This window comes from Helicoverpa zea, chromosome 8 (genome assembly GCF_022581195.2).
Source record: "Helicoverpa zea isolate HzStark_Cry1AcR chromosome 8, ilHelZeax1.1, whole genome shotgun sequence".
Lineage (NCBI taxonomy): Eukaryota > Metazoa > Arthropoda > Insecta > Lepidoptera > Noctuidae > Helicoverpa > Helicoverpa zea.
Window position 1 is genome coordinate 1,902,426 of NC_061459.1, and position 21,083 is coordinate 1,923,508.

At 37.1% G+C, this 21,083-nt stretch overlaps 1 protein-coding gene across 2 annotated transcripts in view; it reads right to left on the minus strand.

The window, feature by feature from the left end:
• The window catches only part of LOC124632715 (proton-coupled amino acid transporter-like protein pathetic), a 34,486-nt gene that overhangs the window by 658 nt on the left and 12,745 nt on the right, over positions 1–21,083 (minus strand). For both annotated transcript variants that reach the window (XM_047167666.1, XM_047167667.1), the window contains exons 4-8: positions 20,941–21,062; positions 18,160–18,244; positions 2,657–2,901; positions 2,131–2,343; positions 83–252 (exon numbers count right to left, since the gene is read on the minus strand). In XM_047167666.1, the coding sequence (XP_047023622.1) occupies positions 83–252; positions 2,131–2,343; positions 2,657–2,901; positions 18,160–18,244; positions 20,941–21,062 (835 nt within the window). The remainder of the gene's footprint in view (positions 1–82; positions 253–2,130; positions 2,344–2,656; positions 2,902–18,159; positions 18,245–20,940; positions 21,063–21,083) is intronic.

Genomic DNA, 21,083 nt, shown 5'->3' on the forward strand with positions numbered 1-21,083 from the left:
TTATTTCGAGTTTATTTTTTATTCAAAAGGTACCTTAATGACAAAAAGTTTGGCGAGATCGGTAAAAAACTCAGGTACTCACCTGTCAAAGTTACACTAAGAGTCCTAAGAGTAATTTGGCTAATATTGAAATAGTTTTTGCTGATCCTGCACTTGATTCTCGTCCATATAATGTCCATTGGTGCATACATTTGTAGGCAATATGTGAAGAATACTGCGACCGCCACAAGGATTTTTGCTGTTAAAGCCAGGCTGGAAAAAAATAATTTAGGATTTAATTTTATGGAAGTAACTAAGTTAATAACTGTAAAACTTTATTATGAAAAGAGTATTAAAAGATTTCCTTTAGATAAAGTTCTGACCATATATTTTTTTTACAAAATCTGATTATTTCATTTGCTACCTGACAAACTGATACTCCTTTCAAACTTTATTTTGATTAATTATTCGGTTAGATATTGATCAATGTGGATACAGATATATATGTTACCGGCCGAACCCGATTTTAGGACAAACCAGTTTTGCCTAGGCTCAACTAGTTCTTCCTATACGCGTTAGGATTAACTAGTATAGCCTAGTCCAAACTAATTTGTCCTAAGCCCGATAGGACGGACCAGTTTAGGCTAGGCAAAACTAGTTGATCCTGATATAAGTACGCACACTCTAGGATAAACTGGTATAGCCTAGGCTATACTAGTTTATCCTAACGCGTATAGGAAGAACTAGTTGAGCCTAGGCAAAACTGGTTTGTCCTAAAATCGGGTACGGCCGGTAACATATACATACAGTAGTAGTTTATTTTATTTTATTTATTCCTTTAATTCAGGCAACTAGGGCCCATAGAAAATACAATACACAAATAACATTAAAATAATTATAAACTAATACATACAAAAAGTAAAAAGTAGTGCACACATTATAAGTGAAGATCGAGAATCGAGCAACTAAAAAGTTTAATGAGATGCGCGATTAATAAATCGATAGTATAAGGCGTCGTCCTAATTGGCAGCGATCGTGCGATGGCGCGATGCGTTTTTCATCTAAGACGTGGTCCTAATTGACAGCGATTGTACGATGACACGATGCGTTCTCGTCGTTCGATGAGTTCAAACATACAGATTTCATCAGAGTGTCCTATTTGAACCTCGCAAGTGAGATAGTGAGATCGTGAGATGAAAAACGCATCGCGCCATCGTGCGATCGCTGCCAATTAGGACGACGCCTAAGTCTTCAGTCTCAAATGCATGTACAAAATAAAGCAGAAATAATAGGTACCTACCTAGAAAGTTGCTTGCTTTGCTTTGCTTTGCTAATTCTAACACAATCTTGCTTCTTGGGATGCACATTATAATGATTAAAGTTATCAAATTAATGTGCAAATTAATGATTTTCCAGTAGGTACACGATATTTAATTCTGATTCATGGAATAAATTTTGCTTTATAAGTAGTAACTGCAGAACACTTAGAAAGCTCTTTATAAAGATTTACTAATAGATAGCATTTATTGATAATTATGTATTTAGAAACTGATGAGAAAATTTTACTGTTTTATATCATTTTATTTTTCATTTATTCAGTAACTCAAAAACTTAATAACGCTTTTAGTTCTTTCAGTTCGAAGTTCTTTACTATGTCTCAAACATAATAGTTCTTCGAATCGTTTAAATTACGGGCTGAAGGTTTTTCTATTCAGATGTGTGCGCTTGTTGACAATTAGATTGCCCTCAATTGGATACGTGGAACACAACCCAAAATGTAGTTAAAGCAAAGCCATCCCACGCTTAACACAGCAAATTAGCACATTCCTGGCTACCTCATGAATATTTAGTAAAATCCAAAAAGCTATTTCAGTATGACCCGGGTGTTCCCTAGAATACCGTAATCTAGTTTTTGAATATGTCATACATGTATTTTCCCACGGTTACACCCGCGTCCCATGGGAACTACTGCTCGCACCGGAATAAATGTAGCCTATTACTCGGGAAAAGTGTAGCTTTCTAACAGTGAAAGAGTTTTCAAAACGGTTCTGAACTTTCGGAGCCGTTAGGGCACAAACAAACAAACAAAAAATATTTTCCTCTTTATTACATTATTAGTATAGATTTATTAATTAGGTGCTTTATACTCACTTTTCACCCTCCGGCAGATTCAACGTGATACTCCCTAAAACGCCTTCCCCATACTTCATGTAGCCGAATATTCCGACGACACCATACAAAATGGTGACGAATACCATAGTGACGTTCAAAACACTGGGACAGCCGAGAAAGTGTTGGGGTTTGGCCATCTCGTTCTCCACTGGCATCACAACGTTTATTCCTTCCATTGCAAATATTGCTGTACTGGAAATAAAAGAAAAGGGGGTTCATAATGTCTGTTTTAAATTACAGTAATTAGAATCAAGGTTAGGTATTCAGACACCTATTATTTACACCCAAGTTAGGTATTTAATAATAACAGATATATCCTAAAGTTCATTGCAGCTTAACATTCATACTGCGACAAAGCCAGCGTAAATAATTTAAAATATGTAGTTGAACATAGAACAAAATATGATACGAACTCTGTATACAGTCTATATGCACCTATATCCAAATAGTTAGACAAAATAACCTAGCAGTATTTATTACAAAAAAAAAAAAAAAAACAATTTACCTCAAAAACAGCGGCCACTTTTCAACACTGGCCACCATCTCAATATTCTCCAGCGGTTTTAAATCAGTGAACGTATAGAAGCAAGTAATACCAAATGTGACCACTAAACACACGTTGGCTAGCACCGAGAAAGGTACTAAGAACTTTAGGTGACGGATTTGAGTGATCAAGATAAGTGGGAGGAGTAGGATCCCGCAGTAGACTTCAACTTCGAACTTCTTGGATGGCACGAAGTGGTCGCATATCTGGAATTAAGGATTTTGTTGTAAGACAATGCCATAGTACAGTTTTTGTGGTAATACCACTAGTAGCCTTCTTCTTATTTGATGAAAACTGAAAGTTTGGAATAACTTTGGGAGAAAGTTAGCCGATCGGCTGCTTATTTTATTCCTAAAAGTTTTATTCCGCAGCCAAACAGATTACTTTGAAATAATTGAGAGCTCGGAAATGAAAAAGTTACAAAACGTAAATATTTTTCAAATTTTAAAACAGGTGTCATCGCAAACTGCTGCAGATCGACTTTTATGGAACAATACACCTACGTATTTTCTTGACGACTGATTTTCATTTTTCAATACCTATGTCGTATCAAGTCGACATTATAGAAAAAGAGAGACTGTGCTCATTGTAGGTATGTCTTATTGTTGAAATGTACTGTAACGTCGAAAGCACAGTCGACTGAGTAATTTTGTCACTGTTACGTGTGTACAAATCCCGCAGGAACATCAATACGCACGATTTTCAATAATTTCCGATAATTTCAGTGAGTGCCTATATTGTGCGGGTATTCCCAAAATACCCGCGACACATTGCTATTAATAAACTTCATCGATACAATGTGAATAGGCAATGAAATGCGTAGTATTATAGTAGGGGAGGCAAGGGTGCTAAACCGGGAGTGACTCGAGCGTCCATGAGACCTATTAGATTGCGAAGCTTAGATGATAAGAAGAAAAAAATGTCCTGACATACACACACTTTCATCGGTGGGTGGAGCGGCTATAAACTTTCAAAAATGTAAAAAAAAACAGTTGCGTGGACATACTCGAGCGCGTCAGATATTAATAGCATGCACGTCGTACGTCATTTTGAAAACATACGTATATTAATCTGACTGTTTCCATGGTGGGGGTGGTCGCAGGTAAGGGTTAAAAATGGGAAAAAAAAATAATTTTATCGAGCGCGACAGATTTTCAAAAGGGATGTTAAGTGAACCAAAACGAAGTCTCTTATGCAATAATCTGACGATTTAGACGTGACCTAAACTCGTGGCCATTATTTGAAATTGCAAAAAAAAATCGCCATTTTGAAATACTCGAGCGCGTCAGATTAAGATATATATGGTTCATTTATGTACCCTTAACGTAATCATCTTATAATCTGACGATTATCTGGAGAGACTCGCTTAATCTGACAATGGAAAGTTTTTAAAACTAATAATAATCAATACTGTAACCTAATTTTCTTTGAAAAATTAACACCAATGTCGTTGTTTTTTAATTTTGTTATAATCATTATCTAAGTCGTGGTGGCCTAGTGGGTAAAGAACCAACCTCTCAAGTATGTGGATTCGATTCCAGGTCAGGCAAGTACCAATGCAACTTTTCTAAGTTTGTATTTACTGTCTAAGTTTATCTTGGACACCAATGTCTGCACAGCAAGTACTTAGTACTTACAAGACATACACGTTGTAGCACTTTAATATTCCTTTAAAACTTGAGATATCAATAGATTATTTAGTTTTAACTTTTACACACTTTTTGATCTATATCCCAGAACGGACAAACATTTCAAGAAAGCTGTCATAATAAAGGTTGTTCTAGATAAAAAGGCCTATCCAATGATATGTATGAAATTGCTATTGGCGGAGTGTACCAATCTGCTCATACATTACATACATTTCTATAATAATTACATTGAATTATAATGACATTGATAAATATACATAAACAATACAATTGAATCTATAATAACATGGCTTGACGGAAATAATCTACGCGTAAATCTTACAAAAACTAATTTTATTCAATTTAATACAATAGATAAAAAAATAAGGCTCATCATCATCTGCCTAGCCTTTTTCCCAACTATGTTGGGGTCGGCTTCCAGTCTAATAGGATGACTAGGCCACCACGACTGTATAAAAAGAAGACTATAAAGAGTAATTATAGAGGACATAAATTACAAGAAGTACTTATACGAAATGGCATTTCTCGGTATCACGATAGACAAACAATGCAACTGGAAGGCACACGTATTTAACGAAAGTATCCAATAAAATGAATCGTCTTCGTTAAAAACATTATATCTGCATACTATGTATGACTTCCTGAGATTAGCGAGTTCAAACAAAAAAACTCTTTAGCTTTATAATATTAGTGTAGATTATTTAAGACCCAAAATGTACCAACACTTATCGCAAATGAATTGAATTGAAAAAAGAGAGAGAGGAATAGAAACCTGGGAGGAGAATACCGGCATCACGTAGCTGCACGCTTTAAACTTTATCGATTAATTTTCCTTACTTCGGCTTACGGGAATCGTCAGATTATATATTTTTCGTGAACGTTGAATTATTCCCTTCAAAATAAAAAAAAATTAGCCGCGCTCGAGAAAGTCAAGATGACGTTTTTTTTTTACAAGTTTGTAACCTTCCTACTTCTTATCGTCAATCGCAAATTGTCAGATTAGTGGAATATACACTTTTTAGCATATAACTAACTTACCCTATCTTAATCTGACGCGCTGGAGAATGTCAGATGATATTTTTTTTTTTACTAATCTGATCCTTTATTCTAGACGCGCGGCTGCATATGCAGGGCTTATACTTGGTGGAGGTGTTAAATGGGGTAATAGGTACCTCCCTATATACTAATCTGCCGCGCTTGAGTAAATCCCAAAATCCCTTCTAGGCCTCCCCTACTATTATGAAATCACCTGCCTAGCCTTTATCCAACTATGGTGGGGTCGGCTTCCAGTCTAACCGACGCTGAGTAATGCTGTTTTAATAATAATAATAATAAGCCCCGCAGGGCATCTGAGGCGGATGACGGGGAGTAGCGACCCCGCGGGGCTATATATCCGAGTGCTCCAGGGAGAGTATACTGTCCCCCACCTCCGGCTTGCCGGAGTGAAGCATGACTGGGGATAGGTCTCCCGCCTCTTGGCTTGCCTTCATCGGCCGGTCAGAGTGGAGTCGCTAGAGCAAGGTTAGTCCTGCTCGGAGGGAAGGTGCCTCGTGGTAAGTGGCGAGTGGGCCGGTGATGCTGGACCCACAGGGAGCGCGTGATCTGCGTTTAAAGTCCGCCGAGGTATCCTCACCCTTCTCAGCCGCTCATGTCCCTGTTGCCCTCTTGTTGCTTTTCAGTGACAGATTCCCGGGGGCCCAGTAAGTGAGTTGGCGAGTCTCCACCTGCCATTTTAACATGTATTTAATACATTGTCATCGGCAGGTGCCATAGCTCCCGTAGTTTCCCCATTCCTAGTCCATTAGCATCCCATCACAATAGCCTAAGTAGTTTTCATCTATAGTTAGCAATAGTTTAGCACAGAACCGGGGATTGTCCTTGGGTACATTTCTATAGTGTATACAGGGATAATCGTCGGTTTTGTGTCACCATTTCATTAAAGTTGTCTCAAAAGGGCTTCAGCGTGTTGGCTTCGGCCCCACGTTCGCCTCCCAAAAATCCGGGACTCTATAGTCCCGAGGTCTGGAAGAGACATACATTTATAATAATAATTTATTTAATCAGATAACATAGATCCATAATGGTTAGTAACAATAGACTTATAAACTATGTTAGTAGGTACTTTAAACATGTCAATTTATTTTACTGTCCCAACTACTATTTTCACCCAGAGCGAGTGTATCGGACACTGATATTTACTTGCCACTATTTTCAAGATGTCGTTGCTACTACCGCGCACTCTGGCCAGCATCGATGCCACACGCTTGCGTCTTAATGCATAGAAATCATCTATGCGTGCTTCGGCAAACATCGAGGACGCACTACAGAACCGCGGCAATCTCAACAACATCCTGAGTACATTATTATATTGTACGCGCAGAGCGCTGTATGCCCTTTGAGTATAATTGACCCACAGGCTGCTGGTGTAAAACGATTGACAATAAGCTTTAAATAGCGCTAACTTGACTTGCACCGTACAACGAGCAAACCTGCGACCCAACATGTTCCCCCGGACAGCCAGCGCCCTGCGCTCACGTTCGATATCTTCATTGTCCTTAAGGTCATCGGTGACAATATGCCCAAGATATTTAAATTTGTTCACTCGAGTAAGAGGAGAACCATTGAGACAAATAGGTGGAGGTTCATGCAAGGTTTTATCACCTAGGCCGAAAAATATACACTCACTCTTGGTCACATTGTACATGAGGCCATGACACTCGGCATACCGCTCACAGACTTTTAATAGGTTGCGGAGAGCCCCAATTGATGGGCTCAGCAGCACCATGTCATCGGCATAACTTATATTATTTACAGCCACACCATCAATGTGACAGCCCGCATGCATGCTGCTGAGCTCACCAATCAGGTCGTCCATGTAAATATTGAAAAGAGTGGGTGAGGAAATCCCCCCTTGCCTCACACCACACTCCAGTCTGTACTCTTCAGATAAGCAATTTGCCCATTTCACAGCATTTAATTGATTACCATACCAGAATTTTAATATCTCCACAAGTTCTGTAGGTACATTTTGTTCACGCAGTTTATCCCACAGGACCCCATAACAAACTAGATCAAACGCTTTGGACAAATCTAAAAAGCAAGCGTAAACTGGTGTCCTACGATCCAAATAATACCTAACCGTGTGCTTCAAGCAAAGAATGGCACTCTCAGTTGATAAGCCCGGTTGGAAGCCGAATTGCGCGTGATGTAGATTTATCGTCTTTCTTAAATGTATATTAATAATATTATCCAGTACTTTAGCTAGGATCGTAGCCAGAGAGATGGGACGATAATTACTCTTATCACCTATATCTGCGGTTTTACATTTAACTATAGGTACCACTATTGTTCTCATGAGGTCCCGTGGAAGATACCTGTGACTAACACATAGGGAGAAAAACATGGCTAAAACCCTTGGCAAATGGCATCCCGCATGCCGAAGATGTTCAACACTCAGGCTGTCATGCCCAGGCGATTTACCTCGAGTCATGTTGTCAATAATACTCTTAACATCTTTTGTTTTTACTTGCATAATGGTATCAGTATCTATATCTGGCTGATAGCGTTTTGTCAATTCCAGAGAGTCAGGAGACACACGAGAGCTTACCTTAAAGTGATCTTTAAATATATTAGCTATCTTATTAGGATCTCTTTCAGCGTTAACACATTCAGCGAGATTCTGTTTTAAATTCATTTTATTTGTACACTGCCAGAATTTTTTGAAATCATGTTCTTTACAATGTGATGCTAATATGTCCATTTTAATTTGCTCGGCATGGTCTTGACACCACTTAAGGCGAGATTTAAAAATTTTCCTACTTATACACATGGCATCGTAAACACGGCCAGAAGACGGCTTACCATGCCACACCCAATTTAAATAACTAGTTTTAGCCTCTTCGTGTGCTTCCTTTACATGCTTGTTCCAGCCAGACACGGGTTTTTTACCATTATATTTACGATGCACAACAATATCATAACTTTCCATACTAGCCTCCTGCAGCGTTGTTATAATACTAGTATACATTTTATCTAAGATTTCATGGTGTTCTACATTATTACAATGTTTATCAGCGCACTGTTGGAATTCATTCGGAAAATCAATACTTTTAAAAACATTATTACAGATGTCATGGTACTTTTGGACCTGTGCTGGCGTCCTATATCCCCAAATTATTTTGTTTGTGATATAATTTGAAGTGACTTTTTTATGCCTTACAATATTATAATTACACTCTATTTCTACAGGAAAATGATCTGACCAGAAAACATCATAATGTATTTTTATGTTAGATATAATTTTATAACCCATTTCAGTACTAATGCAATGATCAAGCCACCTACAAGAACCATGAGCGTCACTTATAAAAGTATAGTCACCTGCACTAAGACCGAGGCGCTCCGTGTCCGCACACACCCATCTTTGCTCACTACAAAAGTTTGTTAGTTCACTGAAGAAAAGGCCACCCGGGTGGGCATTAAAATCACCAAGCACGAGCACCGACTCGATACCACTGCTTTCCACTATTGCACTTATTTCGCTCAAGCATTCCGTGAACTCGATAAGATTATCACGTGACTCAACAGGCATATATATACAGAATATTAATACCTGTTTTACAAGGAGCGACTTCTATCTGACCTCCTCGTTCCAGTTACTCGGGTGATACCCTTAGGCGAGAGTGGTTGACAGACATACTGGCTTTTGACTACCCGTAACGACTGCCAAATAATGACAGCATTGTTCAATGTCGGTATTATAAAACTAACACAAAATATTTATTATATTTTTATTAAATTCCTGTTAAGTGCAATGTATTTCCGTTATTCAATCAAGAAATCAAGCCTAGATTTATAGGTCCAGTAGCGATTTAATACCTACTATACATCACTGCTGCTCGAAACCATGCTACAATATTTCTTGGCTGTCAGCCTTCCAACTATGTATACTAACACTCTAAGTATACCCTGTAAGTGTACCACTGCAAACTAAACCGAAAAAGTCGGTCAAACGTTGACTCGTTGGTTGGCATATTTTTATAGATAATCTTGATTCCAATCAAAGTTTTCAGTCTGTCGTACTGCCAGTCATCTTCATACTGATATATGAGCTCAAACAAACTATCGGCCGACCAAAAATTTTGCATTGTACGAGCGGGTTGCACCATGTTGCACCCAAAACCAGCCGTCAAATCGCCAGTTAGGCAAATATTAATGTCACAACTCGGCACTAACGTTAAATTATTAAACTTACGGGAACATACAAATTGAATCTTTGCATCACAGGATAGTTAAATACTTTGCTGCCGCTAAAGTTAACTTTGACTGAAACCATGATGACCTACCTAACCCAAGAATTTATCACGGAAATATACTGCTGAAATTAGGCGTACTGAATAATTTTGGTGAACACATTAACGGCCCTCTGAGCAAACTTTCAATTTTACAGCGAGCTGTATTGAACTGTAATGTAAAGGGCATAAAGATGAAAATAGCTTGTACATGTAGGTGATTGGAAAAAACATCAAACTTTCAGTAGTGATCGTTGTGAAAGTGTTTTTACCATAAATGTACTGCCAATAGAATCTTAGACGTGAAAGTTATTTACTTTGAATGGCAATATTGTTAAAAAACATTTACAGTGTTTTTGATCAGTTTTAACTACAATATCACCAATCGGGTGTTCCATAACATTTCCTATTTGGAATTTAAATTCTTATTCTCATCGCGTAAGCTGGCAGGATTAGTCACCTAACAACCTCTTGTGTCAGTTTTCGCAAATCCTGACAGCCTCTGACGTGCAATTTGCCATAACAACTCCTGTTTTTTCATGAGCGGGGGTATAGCACCACGAACTTCCAGACTTAGGGCTGCTTTAAAAAAGATTTGAAAATCTACTAGGCTATGTTTAACTAGTTCATATCTTGCCCTTGGGCCAGATAGATTTACGTCATGCCCCGAATTTTAATATTCGAAAAAAAAACCACATCAGCATTTCAAAAATAGGACAGGATCAAAAGTTTAATTTGAAAATGGAACACAAAGTCGTAGGTGCTTTCACAAGCATAGCCTTAGGCATTACTAGTCACTTACTCTCAGATTAGTGACCTTTTTTTGTTCCCAACTATAAGTAAAGCAAAAATCTGTTTCTAAGCCAAAAGGTCAAAAGTGGGTTTTTTTTAGCAAGTTCCTTAATACTGTTCAGAGTTACTTTAGTATTCATGGGAGATTTTACTCCTACAGAAATAATACACCAACTTCACGTATATAGGACTCAACTCATCGATTGCTTTAAATTAAAACTAAAAAACATTTTGCGAGGAAAACTAATAGAAACATTAATTAGGGTGGACGACTTAGTTCTCATGGGACGTGTGTTCATGGTATAAGCGAGGGAGCAGCAGGTTGAAATTCTCTACAAGGCCTGGTATGTCATAATATTCCTAATCACTTGGCACTAAAACATACGTTATTCCAATAAATTATAATGTATGTAAAATGATTTTACATATGCAAAGATAACGCATGATTAAAGTATCTCATAATTTCTGAAATAAGTACCTAATTTTAAAGTTAAATATTCTCATGTTATAGTTAAAAAGATCTGCTTAAAATGAGGCCATTAATACTATTTACAGAGTAAAATATAGTGCAGGATTATACAATGCTCTTCTATTCACGAGAATAATTTGAAATTCATTGTCTTATAATTATTTGCAAGGCAGTGTAATTAAGTTTTCTCGTACAATGGCACGTAATATTTACAATCACAAATTAATTTGATTACATTCTAAAATCGTGTACTTAAAGGTGAAGGATATAAAGGTCATTTTCAGTTAAGGGTTTTCAGTTCAGTTAAGGTACATAATACAAATGAATGTGAGAACTGTTAAGGTTTTGTTTTCTTTAATCTGTCTATATGTATCAATATTATAAACCTGTAAATGAAAAGTACATTTGCTTGAATGAGCTAATTTAAGGAACTACCATTCCAATTTGATGATTACAATTATATGTGTTAAATAGATAGCCAGTTTAGGAAGGCTTTACCTTTAGGCTACTTTGTTAACGGGTACGCAGAGTAATTCCCACGGGACGTGGGTAAACTGCTGACTGTATTTTACTTTTAAATTAGCTTCATAATTTAAAAGTAAAATACAAAAGTTGCCTTTAACATTAAACATTTTCATCAATTTTAAAACAAGGTTTTATTGATTTCAGGTAATCAGATGTGATTGAAGGTTCATTACAGAGATTTTAATTACTAGGAGTGCATAACGCTATTGTAAATATTCGACGAAATGTCAGAACAATTTGTGTTGAGTTACAATTCTGTGAAAAACGAACGATTACATAATTTGTATTCATATTTTAATATGCCAAATTGGTTGCCATTTTGAAAATTATGAGTCTAATTATAATATCGCCTGTCTAATTATTATACAATTGTTTAATAAATACTTAATAATTATTATTATTTTTTAGCACGTAAATGTCAGCATCAATGTGTGCATCTACATAATATGTCTGCACAAACTCTTGTGAACTATAATATGTCCTGCGCAGCTGGCTGATCTCCTTCTATGAGAACAGCCGCCGCCGCCGTGACTGATAATCGGATCTTCACATCATTGTTTACCTAATTTTATTATTTTTATGAAATCTTTTTTGCCTAGAACTAGTTTCAAAGCTAATCAATTCTCTTTACTGAACTAGGAAATCTTTCAAATATTACGCAAGATAAAATGGAAAGCTGAAAAATGTGTTTTAAAGCACTGCAAGACAGAACTATCAAATTGATTGCTTGGATTGTGGTACTGATCTATCGTTCACTGTACATATGTAGACAGGCATCCATGAAGGAATGCATGACCCGTACGTAATTTCAAGAGTACCCTATTAAATACAATACAGTTCCACCACTTCATATACTCAGTATGCCTGCAGTTAATTCGAAAAATACACGACTCGCATTTTGAAATTAAACTCATTTATTAAAATGAGCGGGATTAGAATTTGTTGAACCAAATAATTTGATGCAAAATTTTTGGGGTGAATTGCATTAAGTAGCAAATAGCAGGTTAACCCTTTGCTTCTAAATAATTCGAGCTCTGTATTAAAACAATTGACATCTGAATATATTTGTATTGTACAATATTAGGCTTGTATTTTGTATGCTCTTGAATTGAGATACCCATTTACATATTATCTACTAAATGCTATTTGTGTAGTAAAGAGTAAATATGCGAGAGAGTATTGCTCATTTTCAGAAAAGGATAATTATTTGGATTCATAGATTTTGGAGGTTTCAAAGAAACTTAACGAAATTTATGACTGCATGATAATCAAAATGTACTTTCACCTTGTCTTTATGCCTATGTATAAGTTAAGGAGTACAATTGTGTAAACTCTATCTAAAAACATATCCGGAACGCGCCCTATGTCTGTTCGGTAGTGTCCTAACAACTCCTTATAGTTAAAATAGTTACAGATTAACAATAGACTCAATTTATTCCATAACGAAAAGCTGGTGTAGTACTGTTGCTCAGTAGGTGTTTCCAGATCTTCATGAGGTGCAACAGCGTCTTTAAATACTACTCTAATTTATTGCAAAAGTGCCGTATCATAGTGCCGAATCTCCTGAGTGCACGGAATATTCACGGTTGTGCGAACTGCATAACGGCGAAAATCCTGCGGGTGCGCAGTCGTCGCAAGCCGCCAACAGCAGTGCCAACATAACAACGCTAAAGCGTTCCAGCGACAAACGCAGTGTGTTTGTGTCGCATTACAATCACGCATGACTGGTGGCGCCACCCCGCCACTAGAGGCCGTACACTGTTATCGCTTGTGAGTGCATTTTTAATTTACTGAGTGTTACTAACGATGTCAACAAAAGATTGCGCTGGCTGCCTGAATGGCTTTAACTGCAAAGAAGGATTACAATGTTCTACTTGCCACCAATGGTACGATTTGCTGTGTGCTAATATTAACATGAAAGTATTTAAAACTATGAATGTGAAACAAAAATCAACTTGGAAATGTCCAATTTGCCATAGTCAATTGCCTAAAAGTGACAACACGAACACACCTGTCAGAACCGCTAGACTTGCGAGCCCTACGTCAGAGCGGTCTGCCTGTTTACCACCGCGCTCGCCATCGACTAATGTCACTATTCGCAAGCATGCTAGTAAACAAATTGCTGATCCAACTTCAGATGAAACCTGTCTTCAGTTTTCAGAACATATGTTGAGGGACATCATTAAAGATGAAATTCAGATTGCCCTCACGGACATAGTTTCCACTCAATTCAAACAAATGCATGAGTTGATAAACGATTTCAAAAAATCCCTCTCCTTCTTCAATGAAAAATATGAAGAAATGAAAACTATGCTGGAGGAGAGATCTATGATTATAAAAAAGTTGGAAAAGGACAACAGTGGTTTGAGGGACGATATTCATCAAGTAAATCAGAGACTTAATTTATTAGAACAAAATTCTAGAACCGCTAATGTTGAACTACAATGTGTGCCCGAAAATAAGTCGGAAAACTTAATAACAACAGTATTGCAGCTAGGGAAAGTTATAAACTGTGATATCACTGATCCGGACATATTACACTGCACGAGGTTAGCTAAGAAAGATACACAAAGCTCCAGACCCCGTTCCATTCTTGTCAAGTTCAGTAGCCCACGCCTGCGTGACAGTTTTCTTGCTGCTTCTATAAGATACAACAAAAACAATAACCAAGATAAACTTAACACGAGTCACCTCGGCATCGCTAGTGATAAACCGCAACCAATATATGTCTCCGAACACCTGTCGGCGGAAAACAAGGCAATCCATGCAGCAGCTCGGGTCCGTGCGAAGGAGCTCGGGTTCAAGTTTGTTTGGGTTCGGAACGGCCGAATTTTCGTGAAAAAGGATGAATTATCGCAAAGAATCCACATTACCTGCCGGGATAAGTTAAAATCCTTAGAATAATTTTATATAATTTTATGTTTATTACAATTGGAAAGTTCTTATGGCTTTACCTACTTTCATTCAACCGTCCACTGCAAGTGTACTATCAAAACGTTCGAGGCTTGAAAACCAAAACGACTAATTTATACAATAATATTTCTGTTCATAATCATGACATTGTAGTGCTTACTGAGACTTGGTTGAACAGTGGTATCTATGACTCGGAATTGTTCGATGATAGGTACGTAGTTTACAGGCGCGATCGTGAGTCAAGCAAGTTTAGGATTCGTATGGATGGTGGAGGAGTTTTAATAGCCGTTTCCAAATCTTTAAAATCTAGTAGATTATCACATTTCGAGACTGATTTCGAAGACATTTGGATTAGTATCGACATATCTTCGTCACACAATAGTAGTCAAAAGCTATATTTAAGCGGAGTGTACCTCCCGCCACCAGTACAACGTGATACATTGGAATCCTATACCAAAAATTCTACATTTATTTTCAATGAGAATGACGTTGTACTTATTCTTGGTGACTTTAATCTCCCGAATATTAAGTGGTTTTCAAATGATCAGTCTACGGCCTTAATCCCTGAACCAAGCGGCTCTGATATCTTCACGGTTCTTACTGAGTTTTTGCATTTGGTTGCCCTAACTCAATATAACAATATACTAAATAATAAATCAAAAATCTTAGATTTACTACTATGCAACTCGCCCCTAATAGACGTTACTCGCTGCCAATCATTTCTGACAAAAGAGGACCCTTTACACCCTCCTTTGGAATTCAAGCTACCAGTTAATGCGACTAAATCCTTAGTGGCAAACGATTACCCAAAGCCAAATTTTCTTCGTGCTGACTATAACGATATTTTACATCAGTTATCATCAATTGATTGGGAACACGAGTTTAAAACCTGTGGATCCGTTAATGATATGGTAGACGTATTTTATATTCTGTTAAGACGAGTTATTAAAGATTGTGTACCGTTAAAAAAGAACTTTAACAATAAATATCCTCCGTGGTTTTCACGTGATCTAATACAACTGTTACGACAAAAATACAGGTACCATGTTCGTTTTAAAAAGTACACAAATCCATTAGACGGTATTTCATTTGAGGAGTTACGGAAGGAATGCAAGGTTCTCATGTCGACATGCTATTTGAAATACATCAACAACATTGAGACAAGCATTACAAAGAACCCCAAAACATTTTGGTCGTTTATAAAAAATAAAAGGAAAGGTAGTAGCAACTATCCAGGCGATATGTTTTATAACAATAATGTTGCGACTAGCGGGAAGGATATTTGCGACCTTTTCGCAGAATGTTTCGCATCGAATTTTAGTGTACCAGTCAGCGGGTCTATGCCTACGTTCGTTAACGCGTGTTCATATACATCTGCAGCACTATCTAAACTAGAATTTAATACTGAGGTAATTTACCAAGAATTATCACAACTAGATGAAACGAAGGGAGCAGGCAGAGACGGAATACCTCCTTTATTTATTAAACGCAATGCTAAGGCTTTGGTGACACCGTTAAATATTATTTTCAACAGATCTTTGCGGGACGGAATATTTCCAAATACGTGGAAAGAAGCTTTAGTGACACCCATTTTTAAATCTGGAGACAAGCATTTGGTTTCTAATTACAGACCAATCTCGATCTTAGTTACTTTCGGAAAAGTATTTGAAAAACTTGTCAGTAAACATCTAATGTGGTTCCTTAAGCAGCAGATTACCGAGCATCAGCACGGTTTTGTCAAATCTAGATCCACCAGCACCAACTTATTATGCTTCACGTCGGCTCTATCAAAATGCCTTGACAGAAAGATACCCGTGGATGCAATCTATACCGACTTTAGCAAGGCCTTTGACAAAGTCGAGCACAACCTGCTTATAAATAAACTTGTACAATTAGGTATTAGCGGGAACGTTATCAAATGGCTTGAATCGTATTTGGTAAATAGAGAATCCAAAGTAGCGATAAACGGTTACTTCTCCGATAGATATTTCGCAGTCTCTGGAATACCACAAGGATCCCATCTGGGTCCGATTTTATTTAACGTCTTTATTAATGACATAGACAGTTGTTTTAAATATTCCCATTTTTATCTATTTGCAGACGATTTAAAAATAATGATGCCAATTAAGAATGATGTAGATTCAAAATTATTACAGGAAGACATTAATAGATTGAACGACTGGTGCAAACAAAATAGGATGCTACTAAATACCAGCAAATGTCACTATATCCAATTTACGCGTAACAGAAAAACACTTAACCATAAATATTTCATAGACGGTGTTGAATTGAAGAAGTTGAACACTATTCGAGACCTAGGATTGCAGCTTGACACAGGACTTAAATTTGATGAACACATCCTAAATATAGTTTCACGGGCTTTCAAAGTACTGGGCTTCGTTTTACGGAATAGTAAAGAATTTAAAAAATCATCCACAAAAATTAAACTCTTCAACACGTTAGTTCGTTCGATCCTGGAATATGGCTCTGTGGTTTGGAGTCCGCATTATGAAGTATACTCCAAAAGATTGGAAAGCGTCCAAAAGAGATTCCTCTACCATCTTTGCTATCGTGATTGTAAGGCTAGAGAACTAAGAAGCTATACATGTAGGTTAAAGTACTATCACATGGACACTTTAGCCACCCGCAGGAAGATCCTGGATTGCATCATGCTACACAAGATATTCAATGGTGCAATAGACTGCGCTGAACTTTTGAGTTCAATGGAAATAAAAATTCCAGCTCGGCTCCCTAGGAGTAAAGTGTATAGCCTTTTTCACATCGCCACCTCTAGAACCAACCTTGGGCATTACGCCGCAATACCGAGAATCTGTAGGCAATATAATGCTCTAGCAAAAACATCGGAGTTAGACATCTGCCAGTGTATGTCCACGTTTAGAAAGTGCCTAAAAACCTTGCCAATATAAATTGTTTGTATATGTATATTTTGTTTATAAGTGTTTAGTTTGTAACTGTATTTTATTTTTAGATATTTTTGTAATATTGTAATTTAGTTAGCTAGTGATATTGTGCATGCTGTGGTCTCCTATAAGTGAAGGAGTACACCGACACTATTCCCATTGTTTTTTATACTACACATGTCATGTTATGTGTACATCTTTTGTTGGAGATCCTAAATAAATAAAAAAAAAAAAAAAAAAAAAAAAAAAAGCATTAGGTAGAGTACCATGTAGAGTAAACAGTCGGCCGACAGTTGATCCGATGGTTGGCAAACAGTTTTTAAAGAAAATCTTGATTCTTATCAAAGTTTTCAGTCGGTCTGGTACCGGCTAAATACCTGATCTTTGTAATGTGATTACAACCATTCATCTCCATATTGATTCATGAGCCCAAACAAACTATCGGCCGACTAAAAGTTTGCAGTGTGAGCTCTTAGAAGAAGAGGTGATGGTATTAAAGTTTAAGGTGGTTTAATACCGGGGCTGCGGGGTTGTTCGGAAGAGTTACCGCGGCCCTGGTACATAAGAGGCCTACGACGGAACACGACGGTTTTTACTCAGTAAGGCCTCGGCCTCGAATTTGCGGGCAGCGGGACGGCAGCGGCGGCGGCGCGGGAGCGGCAGGATCTTACGCGTATAATCAAATGAACCGGCCCTCGAATACAGCGGCGCGGGAGCGGGCAACGAGCGGTGAGCTCCAGTCAAACGGTGACCGCCCGCGCCGCCGCCGCCGCCGCCCCGCTGCCCGCAAAATTCGAGGCCGAGGCCTAAGAGTCTGACACTCCGTCACCGCTGCTAATCCACAGCGGGAGGGGTCATTTGATGATTTTTGACGTCTTTAAAAAAAAGGTTGTTTAATACTCACATCTTTCAGAGACGAAGCGATAAATATCACATAAACACTCGTTCCTCCAAGACATACTCCCGCCATCGCTGCGTCTACGAAGTGTCTGTAAACATAATATAATGAATGAAAACTTATTTTGAAGACCTTATAAAAAAAGGAAAAAATACAGCCTACATGAAAAATGTCAACCTAGGTGACAGGTGATATAGAGACCCAACGCACGAACATTCTTGATGTCAACTAAAATGACTAGACAGAAACAAGTAGAGCATTCATTTTATTTAATTACTCTTAATTAAGGAGCATATTACCCTTGTATTAATCTCAATAACCTTCTATCTCTGGTAAGCAATTCAACGGCTTAGATAAGTTATTGAAATCCACCATTAATGCATTCAGTGTAACTTCAACATTCGATATGTATTACGTAACATGAAACGTCCATTCCACATTCCATTTCTAGTAATACGAAGAAATGAGAAAACGTACATTTTATTCGATCTCTTGCTTCTGGGAAACACGTCAGTTTAAACTTAAGTTTCAATAGAAGTTAAAATTTTATAAGCTTCGAGACTTGTTGAGAACTGTTGTGGAAAGAATATTATTCCCTTTTATCCTTTTAAAAGTTTCATAATCGCTTACCTATATGTTGTACCTGTAAACCATCCGAAAATAAATAGGATTGCAATCAAAGAATACTTAATGACTATTTTACTTAAGAACATTAACTAGCTTTTGGAATTTATGACTGAGAATAAATTCTATCTACAGTTATTTATGCAATTTAATTGTCTTAGTATTTAGGCATTTACACCAAGTTACGATAGCTGAAAATGTTCTAATTGTAAGTTTGGCTTTAAATATCTATGTCGTGATCCGTGGTTGTGAGTTAATGATAGATAAGGATGTCGTTCTTACTAGCAATGTCAACCGACCGAATGAGACGTGAAAGAAGTATGTTTATTTATTTCTATGTTTACCACTACCTATTTATTCCCTATGGTTCCACTTGCGTTCAGTTAGAACTAATTCCCGAACCATATAATAGCTTCCCTTTGCTCTGGCTCTTGATAATGTATACCATATATTTCAATTTTATCGGTTCATTAAACTTGTATCAGGTCCATTTGAGACAACTTATATTGACTTTAAATCGGTTCATTAAGTTCTGACGTGAAAGTAGGCACGACAACGAGCGAACAACAACAAACATACGAATGTATAATACCTATTTAATGAATTCAATTTGTAGTACACGAATAATAAAGTAATTAATTGGGCAAACCACCTTTGAGATGCCAACGATTCTTATTAATTGTCCATGTTTTAGTCCCCAAAAACATGCCACATTTAAAGACCAAATAAAATGATCCATCCTTTATTTCATAACGAATGTTAACTGGATATAAAATGTGGTTAATAATGAACATGTCAGCAAATTCAGAATGTAAAGCTCAGTCTATTTCGAGGTTTTGAGTAACCACACTTCCAATTTGCACTTAGTTCCAATGAAATTGTGGGGACTCAATTTAAATCGCATTTGGTCGTTATATTGTACATAGCTATCTCGACGCGCCTTGTTACAATAAATTGAGGAACGCTAAGAGTGGTAGCTATCAAAATTAAAGGTAAGATACTTAGAATGATTTTATATTACACCTACATCACTTTTAACCTGTATGTAGTTATTACAGTTGTTAGTTGCTCGTCTGAAGTTGGCTAGTCAAAATGTATGAACAAATGGGTATTAAGAAGAAAGGAAGGAAGAACATTATTTCATAGGAACTGCATGATAAAGAAAAAATACCCTGACTCTCTAAAGTAAAAAATTCAGGCGCTAGCACATCAAGCTTCTACAATCCGTAATTTTTCTCAATCTGCATTGAACCTTATACTTTAGAGATAAGGTTGAAAATCGATTAAATATTTTTTCAGATTGTAGCACTTAGAAAGAAAGTGTCTGTATAAAAAAAGTTTCCCTTACAATATTTAAAAGACTTAATGAGTACCTAGGCGGCAAATATCTAAGAGCTAAATCATATCAGGTTACTAAAAACCAAATCATGATCTTGTCTTTGATATATGAACTACTTCAAAGTACTTTTAGTAAAGTTGTCTATTTACATCACAGAATTTAATTTGGAGTAACATTAAATTGGCATACTAAAATACCAGTCAAGTAACTCGTCTCAGTTCTGGATTTTCCATTGATTAATTTTATCAAGATTAGTCAATCCACGCATAAATCGGTCCATATTTAGGACAAAAGGAAGATAGCTACAAAAGAGATATTTTAACGAGGGATCTATTCTTAGCTGTTTAACTCATCTTGACTTCTGTCATGCTAAAGAATTTGTCACTTCGCGTAATTGTTCTAATTTTATCTTATGTAATTAGGTACTCGTTATAATCACATCCAATTATGTAGTTTGGTTCATGTGAGTTTACTGTCATGTGTCGTAGACAGATTTTCTTGTGAATTTATAGCTGTTCACCTACGCAGCGACTGATTTCTACGCAGCAACTGGCGCTATGTTCGGTGACGAAAAAAAGTTTGTCAAGAACTATCATATGAATTTGAGCTTCTTATTTAATGAATTAGGTATTTGCCTAGACTTTTGTTAGGATTTTGTTAGGCACTTATGACTTAACCTTCCCTATCGAATTTCTCTATCAGTTTAACGTTTGCTGTTATTGAACCCAACTCTAGATAAAGCTCGCTTTTGTAAATTACCTTCCTGCATTGTGTATATAATAAAGATAATAATGCATTATTGCTACGGTAAATAAAGTAGGTACCTGATATGTTTAGAGTATTGTTGTAACTTTTTCGGTCCTTGCTTGAACACTTCTTCGCAAGTATCCGTGTAGCTTAATGATGGTGCTCGACAATTCTTGCTGACAGCTCGGGATGTGGAAACCTATAAAGAATACGATATTCT